Source organism: Fonsecaea monophora, assembly GCF_001642475.1.
Source record: "Fonsecaea monophora strain CBS 269.37 chromosome Unknown Scaff11, whole genome shotgun sequence".
NCBI classification, from domain to species: domain Eukaryota; kingdom Fungi; phylum Ascomycota; class Eurotiomycetes; order Chaetothyriales; family Herpotrichiellaceae; genus Fonsecaea; species Fonsecaea monophora.
Window position 1 is genome coordinate 14,162 of NW_019173942.1, and position 19,923 is coordinate 34,084.

The 19,923-nt window shown below is 53.8% G+C and overlaps 8 protein-coding genes across 8 annotated transcripts; 4 read left to right on the top strand and 4 right to left on the bottom strand.

The window, feature by feature from the left end:
- Positions 1–13: 13 nt before the first annotated feature.
- AYO21_02439 (hypothetical protein) lies at positions 14–564 on the bottom strand (the record flags this gene model as incomplete). The annotated part of the gene is made up of 2 exons (XM_022652417.1): positions 14–447; positions 507–564. 2 exons carry the CDS (start codon positions 562–564, stop codon positions 14–16), a joined length of 492 nt encoding a protein of 163 aa, XP_022515105.1.
- A 696-nt stretch (positions 565–1,260) lies between these two features.
- AYO21_02440 (hypothetical protein) lies at positions 1,261–2,240 on the top strand (the record flags this gene model as incomplete). Its single annotated transcript, XM_022652418.1, has 2 exons — positions 1,261–1,436; positions 1,499–2,240. 2 exons carry the CDS (start codon positions 1,261–1,263, stop codon positions 2,238–2,240), a joined length of 918 nt encoding a protein of 305 aa, XP_022515106.1.
- A 1,484-nt stretch (positions 2,241–3,724) lies between these two features.
- Positions 3,725–5,461, top strand: AYO21_02441 (hypothetical protein; the record flags this gene model as incomplete). Its single annotated transcript, XM_022652419.1, has 1 exon — positions 3,725–5,461. The coding sequence occupies one exon, from the start codon at positions 3,725–3,727 to the stop codon at positions 5,459–5,461; it is 1,737 nt and encodes a 578-aa protein (XP_022515107.1).
- Positions 5,462–5,620: 159 nt separating this feature from the next.
- Positions 5,621–6,650, bottom strand: AYO21_02442 (hypothetical protein; the record flags this gene model as incomplete). Its single annotated transcript, XM_022652420.1, has 2 exons — positions 5,621–6,253; positions 6,357–6,650. The coding sequence occupies 2 exons, from the start codon at positions 6,648–6,650 to the stop codon at positions 5,621–5,623; spliced, it is 927 nt and encodes a 308-aa protein (XP_022515108.1).
- A 1,500-nt stretch (positions 6,651–8,150) lies between these two features.
- Positions 8,151–9,602, top strand: AYO21_02443 (hypothetical protein; the record flags this gene model as incomplete). The annotated part of the gene is made up of 1 exon (XM_022652421.1): positions 8,151–9,602. The coding sequence occupies one exon, from the start codon at positions 8,151–8,153 to the stop codon at positions 9,600–9,602; it is 1,452 nt and encodes a 483-aa protein (XP_022515109.1).
- A 550-nt stretch (positions 9,603–10,152) lies between these two features.
- On the bottom strand, positions 10,153–11,280 carry AYO21_02444 (hypothetical protein; the record flags this gene model as incomplete). Its single annotated transcript, XM_022652422.1, has 1 exon — positions 10,153–11,280. The coding sequence occupies one exon, from the start codon at positions 11,278–11,280 to the stop codon at positions 10,153–10,155; it is 1,128 nt and encodes a 375-aa protein (XP_022515110.1).
- Positions 11,281–11,897: 617 nt separating this feature from the next.
- AYO21_02445 (hypothetical protein) lies at positions 11,898–17,144 on the bottom strand (the record flags this gene model as incomplete). The annotated part of the gene is made up of 1 exon (XM_022652423.1): positions 11,898–17,144. The coding sequence occupies one exon, from the start codon at positions 17,142–17,144 to the stop codon at positions 11,898–11,900; it is 5,247 nt and encodes a 1,748-aa protein (XP_022515111.1).
- A 573-nt stretch (positions 17,145–17,717) lies between these two features.
- AYO21_02446 (hypothetical protein) lies at positions 17,718–19,785 on the top strand (the record flags this gene model as incomplete). The annotated part of the gene is made up of 4 exons (XM_022652424.1): positions 17,718–18,044; positions 18,180–18,335; positions 18,656–18,838; positions 18,916–19,785. 4 exons carry the CDS (start codon positions 17,718–17,720, stop codon positions 19,783–19,785), a joined length of 1,536 nt encoding a protein of 511 aa, XP_022515112.1.
- Between the last annotated feature and the right edge of the window lie 138 nt (positions 19,786–19,923).

Here is a 19,923-nt window from a genome sequence, read left to right on the forward strand (position 1 = left end):
CCAGTTGACGTTCTTAATCTTGAGTCTGAATCTTGTGATCACCCCTCACAACTTCTGAATAGCTAGGCGGGGCACCAGGCTCATTGCTTCCCGCACCCACACTTGGTCCGGCAGGCTCATTTCCTTGAGACTCTTGGTTTGAGGGAGGCGGTGGCGCCGGTCTATTGCTACCCTGGCCGGCAGGCGGGGGAGGGGCAGGTCGATCTTGCGCCTGAGCTTGAGTGCCATAATCCCGCCGAGGGACGGTTTCATGACGGATGTAGTAGTATGTGACTCGCCCACCCTGACCCCCTCGCTCGGAATCAGGAATCACCTCATAATCAAAGTCGCGCTCGGGGTGACGTGCGATGATGTACCAGGCGTGCAGAAGACCAGGGACGTAGCCGAGCATGCAGAGGAGGATGTTGATAAGGGAATCAACCGAGCAGATGCCCGACTTGATCCAGACTTTAATGAACGAGAATATGAGCAGAGGAGTACCACGAGTGAATTTATGGCTAACATACCTGCAATGGGGGGAAAGAGGACGGCTATCAAAGCCAAGAAGATATCACCACATGTCATGGTAATGGTAGTTTGATTTTCCGAGATGATAATTGGCATCGATTGAAGAGGCAGCAGACGCAAAGAGTGACGGCCGTGAAGATATACCGTTGGAGCTCGGTGAGAATTTTTTCGTGTCTACTTGTACGAGTACAGAAGAAATGAGGTTGCCTGGCGATAGTGAGAGTTTGAGGGCAAAAAGGGCGCAGTCTTGGAGTCGAGTTAGGGCGAGGCTGTGAGAGGCTGAGCAATGACGTCTTGCATGGGCGTGAGGCAGGACTGCGGAGGCGGCCGGGCTGAGTCACGTGCGTCGTACTGCTCGTACTGGACTTCAAGACAAGTCCAACAACTGCAGGAACCGGGGCACGGGGATGCCAAGGCTAACGGCTTAGTAAAGCCGAACAAGCCTCGGTTGAAGGGGACCGGAGCCGAATAAGAGAATGAGAATCGAGGAGAAGTAGAACAGGGAAATAGCTTGATTACTTGGATAAGTTCCCCCATCCACCTCGACTATTTGCGGTCCTTGGGATCTTAATCTGACTGTAACGGATCTTCTCAGTGCATTTCCTGAGATAGGCAACGCACTTCTAACGTGAGACTGTGGGATTTGTTTGATTACTTTAGGATCTGCAACCACCTCGGATCCCATTGATTTTTATATCAGCGACAACCCCCTTTTCCTCCTCTGTTCAGAGCTCTTTTACCCACATTGCAAACATGTCGAGCAGTGAGGCAGCAAATCCAGACCCCAGTGTCGTCCCCCAGGACCCTCCCGAGGCCAGAGGCCAGGTCGAGCCCATCAAGCCTTCCCACCACCCGGCCTTGAACAAGGTGCCCAAGGAGGTCAAAACCACCATCTCCAAGGCCGACGAGATCATTCTGCGCATCAGCAAGTATGTGACATTCGAGATCAATGGAGCAAGGGGCGCGCTTCCACTAATGTGTTTGAATACAGGTTGATCAAGACCACCGCAGGCCTAGGCGCAGCTCTGTCAACCCTCAACTATGCCATCTATCTGGCCGCATACCTCCATTCAAAAGCACCTGCTCGCGCTGCTGTCATCGCATATATCTCGCGTCTCATAGGTCGCACACCTTCGAAGCTCCCCGCCGGGGCTCTAGCCCCATCCGCCACAACGTCGTTTCTCACGCCGCTTGGAGCTCTTATATCGGATACTCGTACCTCGCTGCGCTTGACGGGACTGCTGCCGCTCTACATCTGGATGAAGACGCTCTTGTCGAAGAAAACCTCGGCAGATATGGACCCGGCCCTTCACCGGGTTGCGTTGCTGCAATGTGCCGGATATATCGGTTTCCAGGCCCTAGAAAACGTCTACCACTTGGCCGGCAAAGGTGTCATCCCTCTCTCGGTCATTGAGAAGCGAGGAGGAGTTGCCAAGTGGGTTGCCTGGAGCTGTCGTGCGTGGGCAGTGGGAGTAGCCAGCGACTTCCTCCGCCTGTGGCGCGAGGCAGAGATCGAAAAGGAAAAGCGGGGGAGCAAATCGGTCAAGGAGAGGGAAGATTACGACCGCAAATGGTGGAATGAGTTCATGGTGGCGGCATATTGGATGCCTGTCGCGGTCCACTACAGCCTGTACCCTGCGGGTATTCCAGGTATGAACACTGGTTTGGTCGGCTTCCTTGGCTTGATGGCTGGTCTCAACAACTTCAGGACCCAATGGGCAGCAACTGCTTGAAGAACAGTGGGTGAAGGCATACCGGTGGCAGAAGTCAGTCTTACGGGGGGGCGACCGGTCATGGACTGTCTACTCTGGTCGAGGATGTAATACTGCACATTCGGTGAGCACAGATACATGCATGGTACATAATTCTTTGCTGCCCACCAATACCCGGAGTTTGTGCAGGCAAAATGTGGATTATTCTTACAAAAACACGATCCATTTTGGTAAACAGTGTTCAAGCCCACATCCTCCGGAACCGACTCTGCTCTCCCATAGGCTGTATTTATCCCTTCTGGAGGAGTTCCCCTAGGTGGTCAAGCGCATTCCCCGGATCCACGAAAACGACTTGTCGCTGCATTTTCGGGGTATTTCCTGTTTGGGATTTTGGGCGGTTCTCGCCTCACATACGATGCAAGCCTCTCCGCAATCTACATCTGTCTGATCTTCACATCTCCAGTTTCTTCCATATCGCAAGCAACTCAGCGAGCCATGGGAACGTTATGCATGAACCCCCATCACGCACCCTTTATGCCTGCCTCTGTCTGTGGTTGTTTTGACTGTGAGATGTCGGACCGCACAGAAGTGAGTCAATCTCAATCGAACAGACATACACCATCCACTTCGACAGAGTGGACTTTAGCAAGAGGGACTAAGATGACTGCGGAAAATCAATCAACGATGGCCTGTTATTCATGCAGGAGGTTGTGTGCCCGATCACCATGCTGCTGGAAAATGCTAATCTTGAGGCAGACGCAAGGTCAAATGGTCCGTCCTTACCTGAACCATCACAATCACCCTCATGTCCCTTCGTGCCGCACATGTTGCAGGGATTGACTGGTCTACCTAGCGATAAATCCCTCCCTGCTTGTCGTGTCTGCACAAAGTATGCCATGCCATGCTGCTACCCGGAGATTCAACACAAGCCAGGTCCTAAACTAGGTGAGAATGTTTCCGCCTGTCTAACTCGACGGTATGACCTTTATCTGACTCGTTCTCTTTATTGATTGCAGGCTCGCACTCGTCCAAGCACCGAAAGCGGGTTTGCTGGCACTTGGGAGACCATTCACCAGATAGTCAGGAGGACATCCGGGAGACAGAAGATAGCAACAGCGTCAAGAGAAAGAAAGAACGTCAGAGACGGAACTTGTCCGTATGTCGCGATAGCACCAGCACGACCTCGGATACGTCGAGTCCCGAGTCGACGACGGCACAATCCTGGGTATTCCACCATTTCCACGAGGATCAATCATACAGCATTTCGCCGTTGACCACCTCTGACAATGCGATACCCAGCGAAAGTCTATCGGTGTACACATGGCCTGCGCAGGACAACACCAGCTACGTCTGCCGTATTCTCTGCATTTCAAAGGACATGCTCTTTAAACTGTACGGATATCCGCCGTGAATAAGTGAAAGCCCTTACTGACACCTTAAGAACGAGGACATACTTTGAAAAAGTAACCTTTCTATCTCTCTTTCATCGACCAACATTCGACTCGATGGTATATAACCAGATACAGCAGGGCCCATCCTCAGCTCTACTTGCTGCAGTAAGCGCTATAGCTACACATTATGTGGAAGAAAAGCCCGGACTACGACTCTCTCTCAACTCGCGATATCCTGACATCTCACACGCACCCAATCATTTCTACAAGCTGGCTTGCACAATAACCAAGGAGCAGCTGGATCAATGTGGTGACGGCAAACCTCCCCTCGCACTTCTTCAAGCGCTCGTTCTTATCACGTTTTATGAGATGATCGTTAGTGCCCGAGGAAGAGCATGGAGATCCCTCGGTACCTGCGTCCGCGTTGCACACGAGCTGGATCTGCATTTGACAGATTCACTGCTTCAAGGAAAATCGAAACTGGAGGAGAACGCCTGGACCGAGTCGTGGTCGTGCAAGGAGGAACAACGAAGAGCCTGGTGGCTTCTTTGGGAACTGGACGTCTTTGCTTCGACTGTTCGTAGACGCCCAGCGTCCATACACGATGGAGAATATGCTGTACTCCTCCCAGTGAATGAAAAGTCGTGGTATGAAGGACACTACCAGCCAAGCTGTTTCTTGGACCCTGATCCTCTTCATCGAACTCGAAAGTTACTCGAAAGTGGAAACACTAATGGGGAGGCTTGGTATATTGTGATCAACTCGCTGCTTCGCGATGCGCATACAACTGCCAATCCAACCTCCCATTGCGACCGCGAACGACCCAGGCTGGATGTTTCACCTTTGTTGGATTCGGGCTGTGGCAATCCCGTGGACGAACGGAAACTCGCGGTTCTAGACGATTTTATTTTGTACTTCAAAACCATGCTGCCGAAGGAGCTCTCATATCAGGGCAACTACTTGTCGTTTTGCCCCTCTAGCGATTCATACGGCGAGGCGACGGCGATCGAAGACTGCCACAAGCAACTTATTCACGCCATGATTCATCTGGGTAGACTCATGATTTTACATCACTACTGCATCCGAAACACCGGTTCTTCGGTCCTCAAAGGCAAGAAACTGTCGGCGTATCTGTCGCTCAGTGGTCCTTCGGTGACGCAGAAACTTCGAGCGATACTGGGCTTCACGGAAGATCAGACAGCCTGGGAAAAATATCTCGAGGCTGCAGAGGAGATCATACGCGTCGTCCGAAAAGCTTCACCCAACCACATCGGATACGGCCATCCACTCCTTGCATCTACGTTCTGGATCGCAGCAGCCACCCAGTTATTCAAGAAGGCGTTCGCGCAAGATGAGGCGGAACGAGATCTAGCTCAGTCCAACTTCGACCTCCTGAGGCTCACTCTGGACCGTAGCCACAAGTTCTGGACGACGTCCGAGTTGATGGTGAAAAACATCGATACCCTGGCTTCGCGGCTTGGTGAGCTTCGAGCGAGATTGGTTGAATCTCAAGGCGACGGAGCAGACGCTCTTGGCTGTCTTGACGGGGCTGATCTTTGCAGCTTTGACGCAAGTCCGTTCGATGATCCGAATGGTGTTGAGCAGGAGAGGGCTACCCGACGTGATGGCGCTTCCGTCACCACCACGGCTGGTCTTGGGAACTTGTCAATGCCAAATAACATTGACTACACCCAAACATGCACAAGCCAAATATCTGCCGCAACCACAGTTTCGGACGACAAGCCTAGCGAGCTTGAACTACAGGCTTTCATGTATGATTTCTGTGGCGACAACTGGGACTTTTGGAGTCAAGATCTAGCCGACTTGTTTCCCGGTTGCTCTCAGACATGATACATCTTCTCCAAAAGCCGAGGGAAAGGCTATAAAAACAATTCCAGGACATGCGAAACAGTTTCGCAGAATGAGTTTGGACACCACTCAACAGGTATGCTACTATTAATTTGCATAAATAGCCCTGTGTATCAATGCGACGTGTAGCTACTGTCCATGTTATATCTCCGGATGTTGCTTCAGAAAGTATTGCAGTGTGGTATGCTTGAGATCTGGATACAGCTTGTTGTCCAACGCCTTCATCATGGTTTTGCCACCGAGTTGGCAGATCTGGTAGGTATAGCCCATCCACTCCCAAAACCTGGCCAGACCGAGCTCCTGCTGACTTTTCTCAGCCGTCACGGTGAGATCTTGTAAGGAGCCCAGACGGTTCAGCTTGACCGGGATCCCCTTTTCCTCCTGATATATCGCGGCGATCTGCTTGACGCTATACTCCCAGGAACAGTATCTGTACACTGCACCTTCGCGAGACGGGTCACATACCAACGCGGCGGTGAAGTCGGCCGCGTCTTGCTCGGTTGTGATCTGCCACTTTTCGTCGCCCGTGCCCCAGTACTCGGCACGCGGACTGCCGGCCGCTGGGTCCCAGACTCCATGTGTGCTGGGGTCGAATACACCGTGGCCGGGAAGGGAGAAGAAAGTCTCTGCCAAGAAGCCGACGAAGATGTACATTGGCTCGATGCGGGAAGACATGGCGAGTTGGCGCTTGAATGCCAGGAAGAGATCGTAGTATACGATGTCACCGAATGACAGGATCGACCAGTCCAGGTTCCAAGCGGACGGGACGAATCGCTGCACACAAAAGTCAGCAAATTATATCCAGTTTTCTGCACACCTGAATCGTCGCTGTTCTTGACTTTAAAGGCATGCAACCTCTGGTCGAGAATTTGCTTACTGTTATGCCCTGCTCCTCCATCAACCGCACGAGCAGCAACTGCGCATCCAGAACGAGTTCCGGCACCGGCCCGTACGCGCAGATGACGGCGTCCACACCCACCAGGGCCTTCTTGATGGCAGGGACGTCGTACCACGCCTCCATTTCGTGGAAGCTCTCCAGAGCCTGTGCCTTGTCCGGGGCGAGCTTGGATTTGTTCCTGGCCAACCCGCGCACTTGAGCCCCGTGCTCCTGGAGGGGTGTGATGAGCTTGGAACCCACATTTCCCGTGATGCCGACGATGAGGACCAACATGGTTGTACTGGGGTGAAGGACTTGGGAGGGATTTAGTTAGTTGTCGGTGTCTGGTATCTCGGTATTGCATCAAGCGTAGCTCTGCTCTCCTACTCTGCTGGGATGAAGCCATATCTGCCTTTTTCATCCCTTTTCACCTTCTTCTTCATTTTCTTTCTGTTAGAAGGAATGCACTGCCGACAAGACCTCGTGACAATAGACAGGCGGCTATGTTTTGTGCGGATGCTTCGGTGTAATTAATGATCGTCTCAATTTCGCCCCCTTTTCCCCTTTTCTGCCTCAGCCTCGGCGCATTGGGGGGAGGGAGACCTTCGGGCCGATTTTTATCTCATCCAACCACAACCTTTTCTTTACTAACCGTAACCATTACTGCTAGCAAGACTCACCTTTCATGCACCCATCTACCTCATGTGCTCCTCAGATAGTTGTGCTGTCTCCCTGTCTCCCTGTCTCCATGATGCTCCCACGCACTCAACCTATGGGCTGGTAACCCCGTGAGAAAGTGGAAGTGATCGATCTGTTGCGGCCGTACAGAGTACGACAAACAAGCTAGAGGCGGAAATGCTGCGCGGCGTGATGACAAATTTTAGCTGCGAGCTACATACCGACTCTTAGGTAGGAGATGTCGTGTCGTTTGATGGCTTTTGGCGAGGAGGGGTAAGGGAGACGGAGACGGAGATGGGAGGTCAGTTAGTATCGTCGTCGCCCTCCATATAGTGTTTTATAAATCTTCATCGATTCAAGTCAAGTCATGTCAGTTCTCCTCCGTTCTGTTCTGTCCAGCTCAGTGGAAAATTCTATTCAAGTAAATGTCAACCGCAATAGGAAAGACCGCAGGTGCCCCCACTTCGCACACATGTCACAAGTATTGTACCGGGGATGTATTATTATCTACAAACCAAGCTAGATTCGCGACGAAGCCATACACGTACCTTACCGTACTCGTACTATACACGTACATCGTCACCACCTGTAGGGTCTTGGAGAATGAACTCCCTCCCTTGTACTCATGCTCGGTATGTTCTTATTTGACTCTACCGTTCTAATCTGCGTTGCTCTGCTCTCGGTCCCTCGGTACTAATGCCCGGCCCATTTTTGGGGGGGATTACAAGGCACAAGGCACGCGCGGCCAACGGTCAGGGGGCCGGCGCAAGGACCGATTTTGTCGGCGCCGGCGTACCGAGAGACTCGATCGGGTTGGGATGACCGAGCATGGATGGGATAGACCGTTGGTCAGGAAGCAAGAGGAGTCACTTCGTCAGTATGGTATGGAACCATTATGGGATGTGCGGGTTTGTGGATGTGTAGATCTGTGGAGAGAGGTAGGGCGCCCTCCGGGGTTGAAGGAGGGAGGAGGGAGGGTACGAGGGTACGCACTTCTGCATCTCTTCTCCCATATAATAAGACGCTTCAAAAGGTCAGCTTGACCTCTTCTCTTTTTTCTAACTTCTCTTTTGATCCTCTGTTTCGCATCCACCTCTTTCTCTCTGCACATATAATATGCCAGCACCAGGATATCTGATCAAGAACGGCCGAGTCCTGACGTGGGATCAGGACCGGAAATCCTCGTTCCCCCAGCTCGACATCCTCGTCGAAGGCGGCGTGATCACTCAGATCGGTCCAGACATCAACGTCGAAACCAAAGATGCGGCGTCCGTTCAAGTCATCGACGCCACCGACTGCATCGTGACGCCCGGCTTTGTCGACCCCCACCGACACGTCTTCCAGGCCCAGCTGCGGTCGACGGTCAGCAACCACACCCTGCTCGAGTACTGCGCGCACCTGCTGCAAGGGCGCATGACGTTCCTGGGACCCGAGGACATGTACCTGTCGCAGCTGTCGGGGGCCAGCGAGGCGCTCTTCTGCGGCGTGACGACCGTCATGGACCATTCGCACGTTGTGGTCACTCCGGACCACGCGAGGCGCTGCATCCAGGCCACCATCGAGTCCGGGATCCGGAGCGTGTACTGCGCGTCGCCCTTTGCGATCCCCACGTCGCTCAACCCGATGACGCTGCCGGACATGACGGTGCACCACGCGAAGCAGATCGAGCTGTTCAAGACGCTGTGGCGCCAGCAGCCGTTGGGCGGGCCGGGAAACGACGGCCGGGTCACGCTGGGCCTGGGCTTCGACACGATGCACTGGATCCCCGAGGCCGAGGCGCGCGAGATCCTCGCCTTCACACGGGACCATGCTGTCCCCGTGACGTGCCACGACGTGCCGCGCTACAACCTCCCCTCACTGGCGTTCCTGCGCGACAAGGCCATGCCGCTGCCGCCGCAGACGACCCTTTCGCACACGTGCGAGCCGTCGGCGGGGGACATCGAGTTCGTGCGCACCCACCAGATCGGCATCGTCAGCACGCCCGAGTCCGAGATGGCCATGTCGCACGGCGTCCCGTCGGCGTTCGACTTCCACCGCAGCCCCGGCTGTCGCATCGGGCTGGGCATCGACTCGCCGGCCATCTGCTCGGGGGACCCGTTCTTCGCGATGCGCCTGGCCCTGCAGCAGGAGCGCATGCGGGCCAACGCCGCCTTCCACGCCCGCGGCAAGCTGCCGGACCTGATCCCCGCGCGCACCGACGACGTGCTGTACATGGCGACGCTGGGCGGCGCGGCGGCGATGCACATGGAGGACAAGATCGGCAGTCTCGAGGTCGGCAAGTGCGCCGACATTGTGCTCGTGCGCACCGACTCGCCCTCGATGGTCGGCAGCGTCGACTTCTCGGCCGCGCTGGTCACGCACGCCGCGGCCGCTGACGTCGATACCGTCATGGTCAACGGCGAGATCGTCAAGCGTGCGGGCAAACTCGTCAAGGTCGACTGGGACGACTTGAAGGTCAAGCTGGCCGCGAACCGCGACGCGCTCGAGCAAAAGTTCCAGGCGGTCGATTGGGAGTGGAACAAGAACGACCTCAAGGATCTGTGGGGGGTGCGCGGTGTTTTAGAGTAGTGAGTTAGAAAGGGCCATGGGGGACGGTGTAGAGCAAGTCACAGACCTGATGCGCTGTGAGATGGAACTAGAATCAGCTGCCGTGATGAGCGGAGGCGAACGTGTCGCAGTCCCTTACTAGACAGCGGTGCGAGGGTCGGAGGTTCAATAAGGAGACTACTTGGTGTAGGGGCACCCGGACTCTTGCAGGTCTCGCAATGTCCGCTATACTTCGTCCATAGGTAGTCCAAGGAGACTCCAGCCTCGTCCGGTCTTGGCACCACAGCATCGTCGAATACTCCCCCAACGAGCCAACTCAACCCCCAGCCTTTTGTACCGAGTATGTACCATCAGGCTCTTCAGTCCTATGTACGTCAGTGGATCAACTTTTCACTTCTGGTAAATATTACCCGCGAGAGAGGAAGTAAACATCAAAACCCCGAAAGAAATTATATCATTCATTAGTCTAATTAAATTCGTGATCCACCATTCATCTATCCCAAACCCTCCATGCCGGAATCTTGGACCCCCCCCGGATCGCCCACACCCAAATGCCCAACGGCCGGGAGATTCACTGACCACAATCCACCAGGCGCACAACCCTCAACTCCACCGGACTACACTGCGCGGCCCAATTCTCCGTGTACAGGTTATAAAAGTCGCCGCTGAGACATTGCCAGAAGGTGGTGGTCCCGCCGAGCGCGAGCGTCCGTATCCCGTTGTCCTCGACCGTGCTTGTCTCGCCAGCGGGAGTGGGACTAGAGCTAGAACGAGGACTTAAGTCGTTGTTATTGTTGCTTGTATCGACGGGACAGATACTCCAGCCGCTGGTCCAGATGGCGCCTGATTGCGGGGGCCCGTCGAATTGGAATTGGTAGTTCGACGCGATGTAGCCGGTCCGGTTGAAGGCGTCGTAGAGGTTGTTGTCGCGAAGGTGCAGGCGCAGGGTAGAGTCTGTGAGGCAGGACACGAGGGATAAGCGTGGCGAGGGGGATGGAGTGGGTGAGGTTGAAGGGGTGATGGAGGTGGTGCTGTCGTTGGTCGATGAGGGCGAGGTCGATGAGGACGAGGATGGAGCAGGTATACTAGGTTGCAAGGAAGATGATGATGGCGACGGTGATGGCAATGGCAATGGGAAGGTTGGACTGAGGTTCAGCCGCGTCGAGACCCCGCAGGCCTGCTCCAGCACAGTAGGCGGCTTTGTCGGTGTTGCAGACTGGTTCGATCCCCGCGGAGGAAAAGGAACCGGGACATTCGACGTCGGCGCCACAACCAGAGACGCTTCTGTCGCGTATGTCCCAGACACAGCGGTAACCACCGGAGCCTGAATCTGACCGTCGCCAATCTGACTTACTGGCGCCATGGACGTCGTCGACATGGTGATGGTCGTGGTGTGCATTCCTCCCTGGACCTGCCCGTCCCCGATCTGGGACACGGCGCCCATTGTGAAGATTGGCACGGGCGGCACCTCTTGCCTCTCCCGGAGCTTGTCAGCAGGATTGGTTTCCGAAGGTGAAGCAGGAACCGAGATATTCGTCAACGCAATACCAAACACGCCTGGAAACGTGCCTGCACACCCCGGCGGTGGTGGCTGTGGCGGAGGTATCACTGCCGTCACCGCCTGAGGTTGTGGTTGCGCTATCGGCGACGCATATGCACAACTGTACAAGACAACCGAGACGCACAAGGACCTGATCATGGTTTCTTTGGGCTGACAATACTTAGAGAAATATGGATCTCCCCTCACACACTGCGGAATAGAGGCGTTGGAAGACACAGAGAGCGAAAGTTGCAAGACGCATTATATCCGGCCAACAGGTCTCTCTATTTGTACCCTCAGAGAAATTCATGGTCGGCGGCTCACATTCTCCCACGTCCCCAGTCATCAGGCTGGGACATGCATAGCCTAGAAGATCCAATGCACAAGGCTGGTAGAGGGTCTGTGCGCCGTCTGCAAAACACCGGCAGGAATGCCACCAGAACCCGACAAGGTTGGCGCGTGAGTCTCGGCAAGGCTGACAAGATCCAGGGGGAGGCCGGCATTCCCTCGTCAAAAGGTCAGAGCTCCTGTGGGTGTCTGGAGACATGAATGTTTGCTAAAGATTCATCATTCGTCCATACTGTACACAATAACACAAAAGCTGTGATCATCGTGCGCTGTTCCAACATTATTCGCTCAACAAGCAACAAAACATGCTCGACCCCCGAGAATTTCCAAAAGAACCCAAAACCAACCACGTAACTTTTGAAACCCAACGCACGATCCATCCCATCATTTCCCCAGAAGACGACCTAGACGGCCCTGTTGTACATTCATCAACCATTAAATGCATCCCCGTCATCGCCTGTAACCAGACAACCCCGCCCAAGACCATCCGGAACCTCCGCATTCCCATCATTTCCACCAGCCGCTTCCACAATCGTGGTCGTTGGCTTCACAAGCACTCCCCGGCCCGTCAGTTTATTCCATGTCTCATCCTCCGAGCTGGACAGCCCACGTGGAAGTTTCAGTCCGTCGAGTTGAACCAAGTTCTTGCAATTCTCGGCAAGCATCAACTCGATTGTACGTCGTCGTAAACCTGTTATTTCATCAAGCACTTTCATCCAGCAAGCGTCCTCGGTCTCCGACCCCTCAGGCAGGTCGTACCGTGCCGACTCCGAAGGTGCCACTTGACCTGTCGCAGGACTATAAAATCCCACTGTCAAAGGGTTTTCGCGTAGATCAATTTGCTGCAGCGATGGAAGCCTTGACATGACCAGGCAAGTTCGCCTCAGCCTCTGGACGCGGTTCTTCGCCAGGAGCAAGGTATTCAGATGAACCATCTTTCGTAGTGGGTCTACCTCCTTGATGGCATTGAAATTGGCGTTCAGATATCGGCAGTTGGGAAAGAATAGCCCAAACCTTTCGGGAAGCTCCGAAATGCCACATGCAGCAATCTCTAGTTCGCGAAGATTATTTTGAGGCGATGCCGGGAGTTTCAACGTCCCATTTCCCACCAAGTTCGACGAAAGACGGATGTGTCGGCATTCGTTAGGTGTAGACAGAACCAAATCAACAATGTCTGATTGTTCTGCCTGTTGCCTGAGAGACAAGAACTCAAGGTGATATGCCGTCTGCAACCCCTGAATGTCCTTGATCTTGTTGTTGTCGAGATCCAGATATCGAAGAGCTCGCATATGCTTAAGAGAGATCACTTCCAGTTCGTTGTGGGCAATTCGCAGTCTCTGCAACGGAATATCCACATCATGGCATGTCATCGGGAACCGCAGAACATTGTGAGAGACATCAAGTACTTCTAGAGCAGGCAAGTAGTGGATATTCTGAACCACCTCCAATTGGTTGTGGCTAAGATCCAGTGTCTTCAGTCGTTTCAAATCACTGCCCTCAAAATCAACTTTGGTCAGGTCGTTGTCGCTGAGTTTTAGCTCGAGCAGGCCGTCCAGATCCAGGATTCCGTCAATGTTAGAGATTTGATTGTTGTTCGCATGTAGGCTCCGCAGATGGACAAGGGAACTGAATCCCTCCAAGCTCTCCAACCGATTGCCCGACACATCGAGGTATTGAAGGTTACGGAGATGACTCCAGGAAGTTAGGTCATTAACCAAATTCTTCTCCATGTCAAGGATCCGCAAGGTGGGTGGCAAGCCTCCCAGCTGGGAAATGTTGTTTCCGGACATACTCAACTCTTCCAAGCTGGGACAGTAATCTTTCAGGCCGTGGACTGAAGAAACGCTGCCAGGAGCAAGCGTCATCTGACGGAGCTGATCCCAAAACAGCTCCTCAGGCGCTGCGTCTGTTATCGCCTTGACCAGCTCATCCACAGCCAATGCTAGCGAGCCATGAGCTTGCCGTAGTGCATGTGGATGCTTTCTTTCATCAACGTAGCTCTGGTCGGGGTCTTTGGCTTTATCGATTTGGTGCACGGAGAAGTCAGACAGCGGAGTCAAACACAGAATGCTGGCCCCCTTGTTGCCTGCCTTTTCGAGTTTGGCGATGGTCTTTGGCGGTGCAGGAGTCACCATCTCCGAGTGCTTCATGTGGACAAGACTCATCCGAGGCTGGAACCGTTCTTCATCGTCCTCTACAATAGGCGATATCGTTCGAGGTTGGAAGGTGACTGAACCCTGACTGAGCAGTTGCACTTGATGAATTTTGCTCCAGGAGTCTGTGGATCGAGGCAGCACAGCTGGTTGTGGTAGGTCTTGCTCAACATGCTCAGCGTCGAGGTCGATCGCTGAATCATCAAGGGGCAGATCTTCTTCACGGGGAAGGTCATCGAAGTCGTCTTCAGAAAAGTTGGCGTAGTTCACAGCCGACACAACCGGGGACGAAAACGCGATGGTAACTGCTCGAGCTTGCCTTCGGTCGTCTGTGAGCTGACTCGGAGGTTTGGAAGGGATGCCATTGTGGAGCTTCGCTTCGTGCGCTGAAGCCTTGGAGCGAAGGGAACTTCGATCGACTTCCTCGACATCGTCTTCGGCTGCCGGTACATCGCCACTTTGCTCACATGTAGGATTGACATTGCGGTCCGGAAGCGGGGGTGGAGAGGGTTGAGATGCTTCATTAGCACCGCGTACATTGGCCCGCAACATGTCTCCTTTCTGGTCTACGGCAGTCTTTGAATGCACCCCATGAGACTCTAACTCCCGCTGTTCGTCAATGCTCAAGTCAGGGATATCCTCAAAAGGGTCATCCTCTGTCATGGTTTTCCGATGCTGTCTGTCCGTACATTTCGAGCCGTCTTCGCTAGATAACTTCTTCACCCACACCTTCTTGTCATGATCGAACGTCATAGTTCCCACTTGGTCGGGAATCGATACGGTACCAGAAGAGATGACTCCTTTCTGGCCGGATGCAGACGACCGCGTAGGAAACGACTGCTGAGTGGAGCTGTTATGGGATTGTTGAGCGTGTGCCAGACGATCCAGTGTCAAATCTTGTTGGCCCCCGACGGTGGAACTTGAGTACTTGCGTTTCCTAACGGTTTCGGTGGCATTCAAAATGCGGATGTTTGGTGGATCGCTCTCCTGAATCTCCTCTAGAGCTGCAGGTTCAGCTTCTGCACTCAAAGACATGGCCTCACGTGCTGGTGGGAGCGTGCCAAACATCGAGGTGCTTCCCAGAGCGTCCATGTCGTCTTCACGATATTTCCGCAGATAGCTTGCTGTTCTGGAGTCGTGGCGTGCATGACGACGGTCTTGGGGGTGCCGTGACACATGTTCTCGAGACGGTGGTCGCGAGAAGTCGTCCTTCGTAGAGTCTGCGTCGATATCAAGATCCAGAATAGCATCTGCATTCAGCTCTGACACGTCGGCCGGCTCTGTAATATCTGGCAGAGCAGCAACAGGCTTTGGCTTGCCTCGAGACCGAATGAACTGCATGACCTTGTTGGCTTCCTCCATGTAGTCCTTCGTGGCCAGCGATGGCTTGCGCGAATCATTGTTTACTTGGGCTGCTTCCTGCGCAAATGTGGCCAGCTCTGCAGCTAGAGCTTCTGTGAGGTCTTCATTGACCACTTGGGGTCCCGGTCCTGCTTCAACAGCTTCAGCACCTGGTACTACCGTGACACGACTGATGGAAGAAGATCTTCTCGCCGATTTCGGTCTTAAAAGGTCCCGTGAAGCAAGGACTTCTGGATCTGCCTCGAACCCTTTGTCACCAGGCCGGGCATCCTTTCTCTTCTTCCCAGCATAAGTGACTACTTCTCCCAGCTCGGGAATCTTGACTTCAACCTCGTTGGTTGGTGGCGACACCTGGCCGTCGACAAGTGTCTTTCGTCGTTTATTTATTCTCTCTTTCTCAGCGTGGGCGATGATTTCTTTCTGCTCTGTGCTTCCCTGGTCCACTTCGAGTGCGGTTTCTGTTGCGGCTGCGCCGGGGTTTAATTCAGAGACATGCAACGACTGTGACAAAGGGGATTTGAAGATTCTATCCTCCGGCTTCACTACTGCTTGTTCGACTGGGGATGGTCTGCGAATGTTTTGTTCAAAGCCGAATCCGTCAAGCTCACCCTGCCCAAATTGACTCATGCGAAACTCGGTCTCTTGTGCCTCCTCCTCCGACGTAACTGTAGTCACTTTCTCACGCGATTCGTCAGGCTCTTCAAAATGACTCAAGATACGCATGAGCTTATTGTTAGTGTACGTGTCTCGATTTCCGAACAACTTCAAGGGGCTTCCAGAGGACGGGGGCCGGAGCTGATTCTCTGTGTGGTGAATAACACTGGTATCCTGCGGCGTTGTTGGCGCACTTGCACTGAGCCTGCTTTGATCTATGCTATCATCAAGGGCTCGTGAAGCGGGGGGCGGCGAACTGTAAAACTGAAAATCGGGTCTCTGGTGTGGCTCCATTTGGGAAGGCTCTTGACTGAGGCTGAGACTCTTGCGGAGGAACGATGCTTCATTCGAACGGCCGCCACGTCGCGAATTTATGAAGCCTCCACCTGTAATGAAATCTTGCGTGCCCATAGACAAGTCGTCAGGTAAAGATTGAGAGGTCAGATCAGGCAGTGGTTCATCCTGGAAGTGTTTTTCGGGATCTTTGTTGTCCATATAGCTGATGCGGCTGTCACTCAAGCTTGAACCCGGCCGGTCATCCTCCCTCGAAGCGGCACTTTGCAATTTACCTTTCAATGCGTGTATATCAATATCTGTGCGTAGCACTGTATCACGGATCGAGTTTTGTTTCGACACCGTGACTGGAGAAATGAACTCGTTTCGCAATTCTTCTTGACCGCTGATCGTTCGCCATCGTGGATCCTGCACATTATAACCCCTCGGTGATGACGGCGTAGAACGACTTTTCTCAGCACCCTCGAGGGATTGAACTCGTTGCTTCACCAATCCTCGGAGAGAACCAGTCCTTACGAGGTCCGATGATACTGCAGACAAGTGTTGATGCTCCGCCTCTTCCTCCTCATTGACCTCTTCCAAAATCTCCAGGTTTAGCCGACTTCTGTTGACTCGATAGCTGGAATATTGCTGTTCGGGAAAGGGATTGGTTGCAGGCAGATTGAAAGGCTTCCGGACTGAGCCAGTTTCGGGTTGCTCGACCCTATCACTCTGTAACTGCGATGAATTCGGCTGTTTGAAAACGCCCTCTAACTTTGAAGGCGAGAATAGATCGAAGCCGTCGCTATTGATGTCTTCCCCTGCAACCAGCCGTCTCTTCCATTCTGGTGTTTCTGCCAAGGAGGTTTTCTCGTGGATGGAGTGATGTTGTACTGAGTTCTGGGAATCAGAGAAAACACTTGATGTTCGGCGCGGCAGGCTTGACTGTTTCTGTGAACTGAGGGCATTCGGCAGGTTGAGACTGGAGGCGCTCCGTTCGCGGAGGATGGATTTGCTGCTCTGGCGGGCTTGTCCACGACTTGATCTATGTCTCAGAAAGCTCCCGTTGGACGATTCTTTACGGATGTTGTTGGCGAGGTGCGGGATGCGACTTTGTGAGTGGGATAGTGCGACACTACCATGCTGAGGATTGCTTGCGAGAGAAAGCGCAGGGGAGGATGAGCGGTGTTCAGACTTCCAGTCTTCTGACAAGGAATCGAGCCACGGCTCCATTGTGGATGTGGTTGAATGAGATATAAACAAGTGGTGCGACTGGGTGTTCGCAATGGGTACCAGGATAGCGACAAGGAGCACCAGGATAAATGCTCAAGCCGACGATCTGAATATCGCATACAGAAGAACAATGTAGCCTGTATCCATAGCTGAAGAGGGTGTAGAGGGTGGGTGGACTGTGTGGGAACTATCATAGAGCATGCGGGACATAAGTGGCCGGTGTGTATGAAGAGACTCGCGACGCGGTTCAGAATCATGTGTCGAGCCTCTTCCGACACTTTTGGGTCCGTTTCGGATATTTTTGCTGCCCCCACAATCACACACCGGTTTGTTGCCAGGCAACGGCCATCCTCCAATCTATGCCAACATTCATCCCCGCCTTTCACTTCAACTGATTTCATCCATCACTCTTGAAGAGAGACGACACTCTGTGTTCTTAGACGGCCTGGCAAAGACTCTAAAGGCAAGTTCTTACCTGCGTCGGTGCTCGCTAACCTGAACCGTCGCAGCGCACCCTCCCTCACACACCTCTCAGTCACAAGTATTCACGTGGACAAGTTCCTTTGTCGCAAGATGTCGTATCTCCCTAAAGAGGCCGTAAATCTCACTGGCGGCTGCTACTGCCAGGCCATCCGATACACTATCAGAGTCCCAGCCTGGGACAACCGCCCTGCTGTTCCTGGCGCCCTCGAGACTCCCATCTCGTCTACCGAAAAGATCCAAACGAGACTTCCTTTGATTGACATCGACCATTGTGGCGATTGCCGACGTCAAGCTGGCTGTTTGGTTCAATGCTGGCTCATAGTCCCCGTCGACTGGGTGGAATGGGACGTACAATCGAAAGAAACTGCGGGCAATGAGCAAATTCTTCGTTTGTCTACCCGCGACGCTGTTGGTCCTGTCAGTGAGACTGAAAGATCTTCCTCGAATTATGTATCTCGCTTTTGCTGCACTGATAGCGCAACGAGGGCGTTCTGCTCACGTTGCGGTACAAACCTTACATACCTGAACCACGAATACCTTGATACGCCACAGGCATTTGTCGATATTACTGTCGGTAGCCTCGATCCGGAATTTGTCAAATTGGCAAAGCCAGACCGACATGGCTGGTGGGACTTTGGTGTTGACTGGATCAAGACTCTACTGAGGAAGGGAGATGGCGGATTTCTGATCAGACACCATACAGGTGATGTAACTCGAGCTGTGGAGGACTGAAAGCAGTGCAATAAATAAACGTTCCGGGGGTCCAGGGCGTTAAGACTACATATTTCAATTCTGACCAGGTTCAAACTCTCTTGAGTGTGCCGTATGTTGGTCATGATAGCCTTACACAAGGCGAGATACTCGGAGGTGTCTATGAGGTTTGGCATGTAGGAAACGAATAATATAATTGTTAGCATCTCGTGAAGCACGACACATTGCCCGATTCGGACATTGACAGACCGAAAGAGACCGATCACGGCCGTGTCATTTGAAAATTGTCACCAAAGTATATTGAACTCCATTTACAGAGTGCTGCTACTTTCCCTCCGCAACACCGACCTGGAACTCAAGCACCCAAAAGTGAAAGGGCCGCCTCCTGCCTCTCCAAGGCATCGGCACTTCCAGGAATGATCGAGCAGGATGTGACCCTGCAAGCAGCTCCCCGAGGGGGAGAAACAGTCGTGAACTCGCCATGGACTCGGTCCCTCATCGTAAATCCCTCCTCCTCCTCCCTCCTCCGCATGTCGACCGAGCCATGATTTTCTGACGGCATGGCCATGATGAACAGGCGGGCGCCTTCGCCGGCCTCACAGTCGACTTCTCGCTATATCCTCTCGACACGATCAAGACGCGCCTCCAGTCGAACCTCACGACCAGCAAACATGCGTCCATCCTCCCACGCCATACCGTCCAGGGGACGTTGCGGAGCATGTACGCCGGGCTCCCGTCGGCGCTACTCGGTTCGATGCCGTCGGCTGCGTCCTTTTTCGTCGTGTATGACGGCGTCAAGAGAGCACTGATTGATCCGACGACGCAGTCATCTTCACGGCAGGCCTCGACGCACATGCTGGCCTCGTCGCTCGGAGAGATCGCGGCCTGCGCGATCCGCGTGCCCACCGAGGTCGTCAAGCAACGGGCCCAGGCCGGGCTTTTTGGTGGCTCGGCCCTGCTCGCGCTGCAGGACATACTGGGGTTGAGAAAGACCGATGGCTACGCGACCATGGTCCGGGAGCTCTACAGAGGAGGCGGAGTGACTATCATGCGCGAGATACCCTTCACCATCACCCAGTTCAGCCTGTGGGAATACTTCAAGGCTTCATACTCGGACCGACAGCACAGACTCACCGGACGCCATGAAGGCTTGGTCACCGCGTCCGAGAGCGCAATCTTTGGCAGTGTCGCAGGAGGCATCGCCGCCGGGTTCACGACACCGCTCGACGTGCTGAAGACGCGCATCATGCTCGCTCGCAAGGAGGTAGGCAGTGCCTCTGCTCGTGCCGGCCCCCTTAAAGTACTGCAGCAGATATGGAGGGACGAGGGCGCGGCGGGTCTGTTTCGTGGCTTCGTGCCCCGTGTCGGCTGGATCAGTACGGGCGGCGCAATCTTTCTCGGCACATATCAATATGTCTCGAACCTGCTGGGTCCTGAAGACTCTTGATGGTTCTGACTTGGTGCCGCCATCTGCGATCGACCGCACAATTTGGAGGCATCTGGACGGGTTCAATGTCGCGCCCGGAAATTAGAAAAGTCATTCATTCTATATTCAGTCCAGATCCGCCGTGTATACAAGTACTGC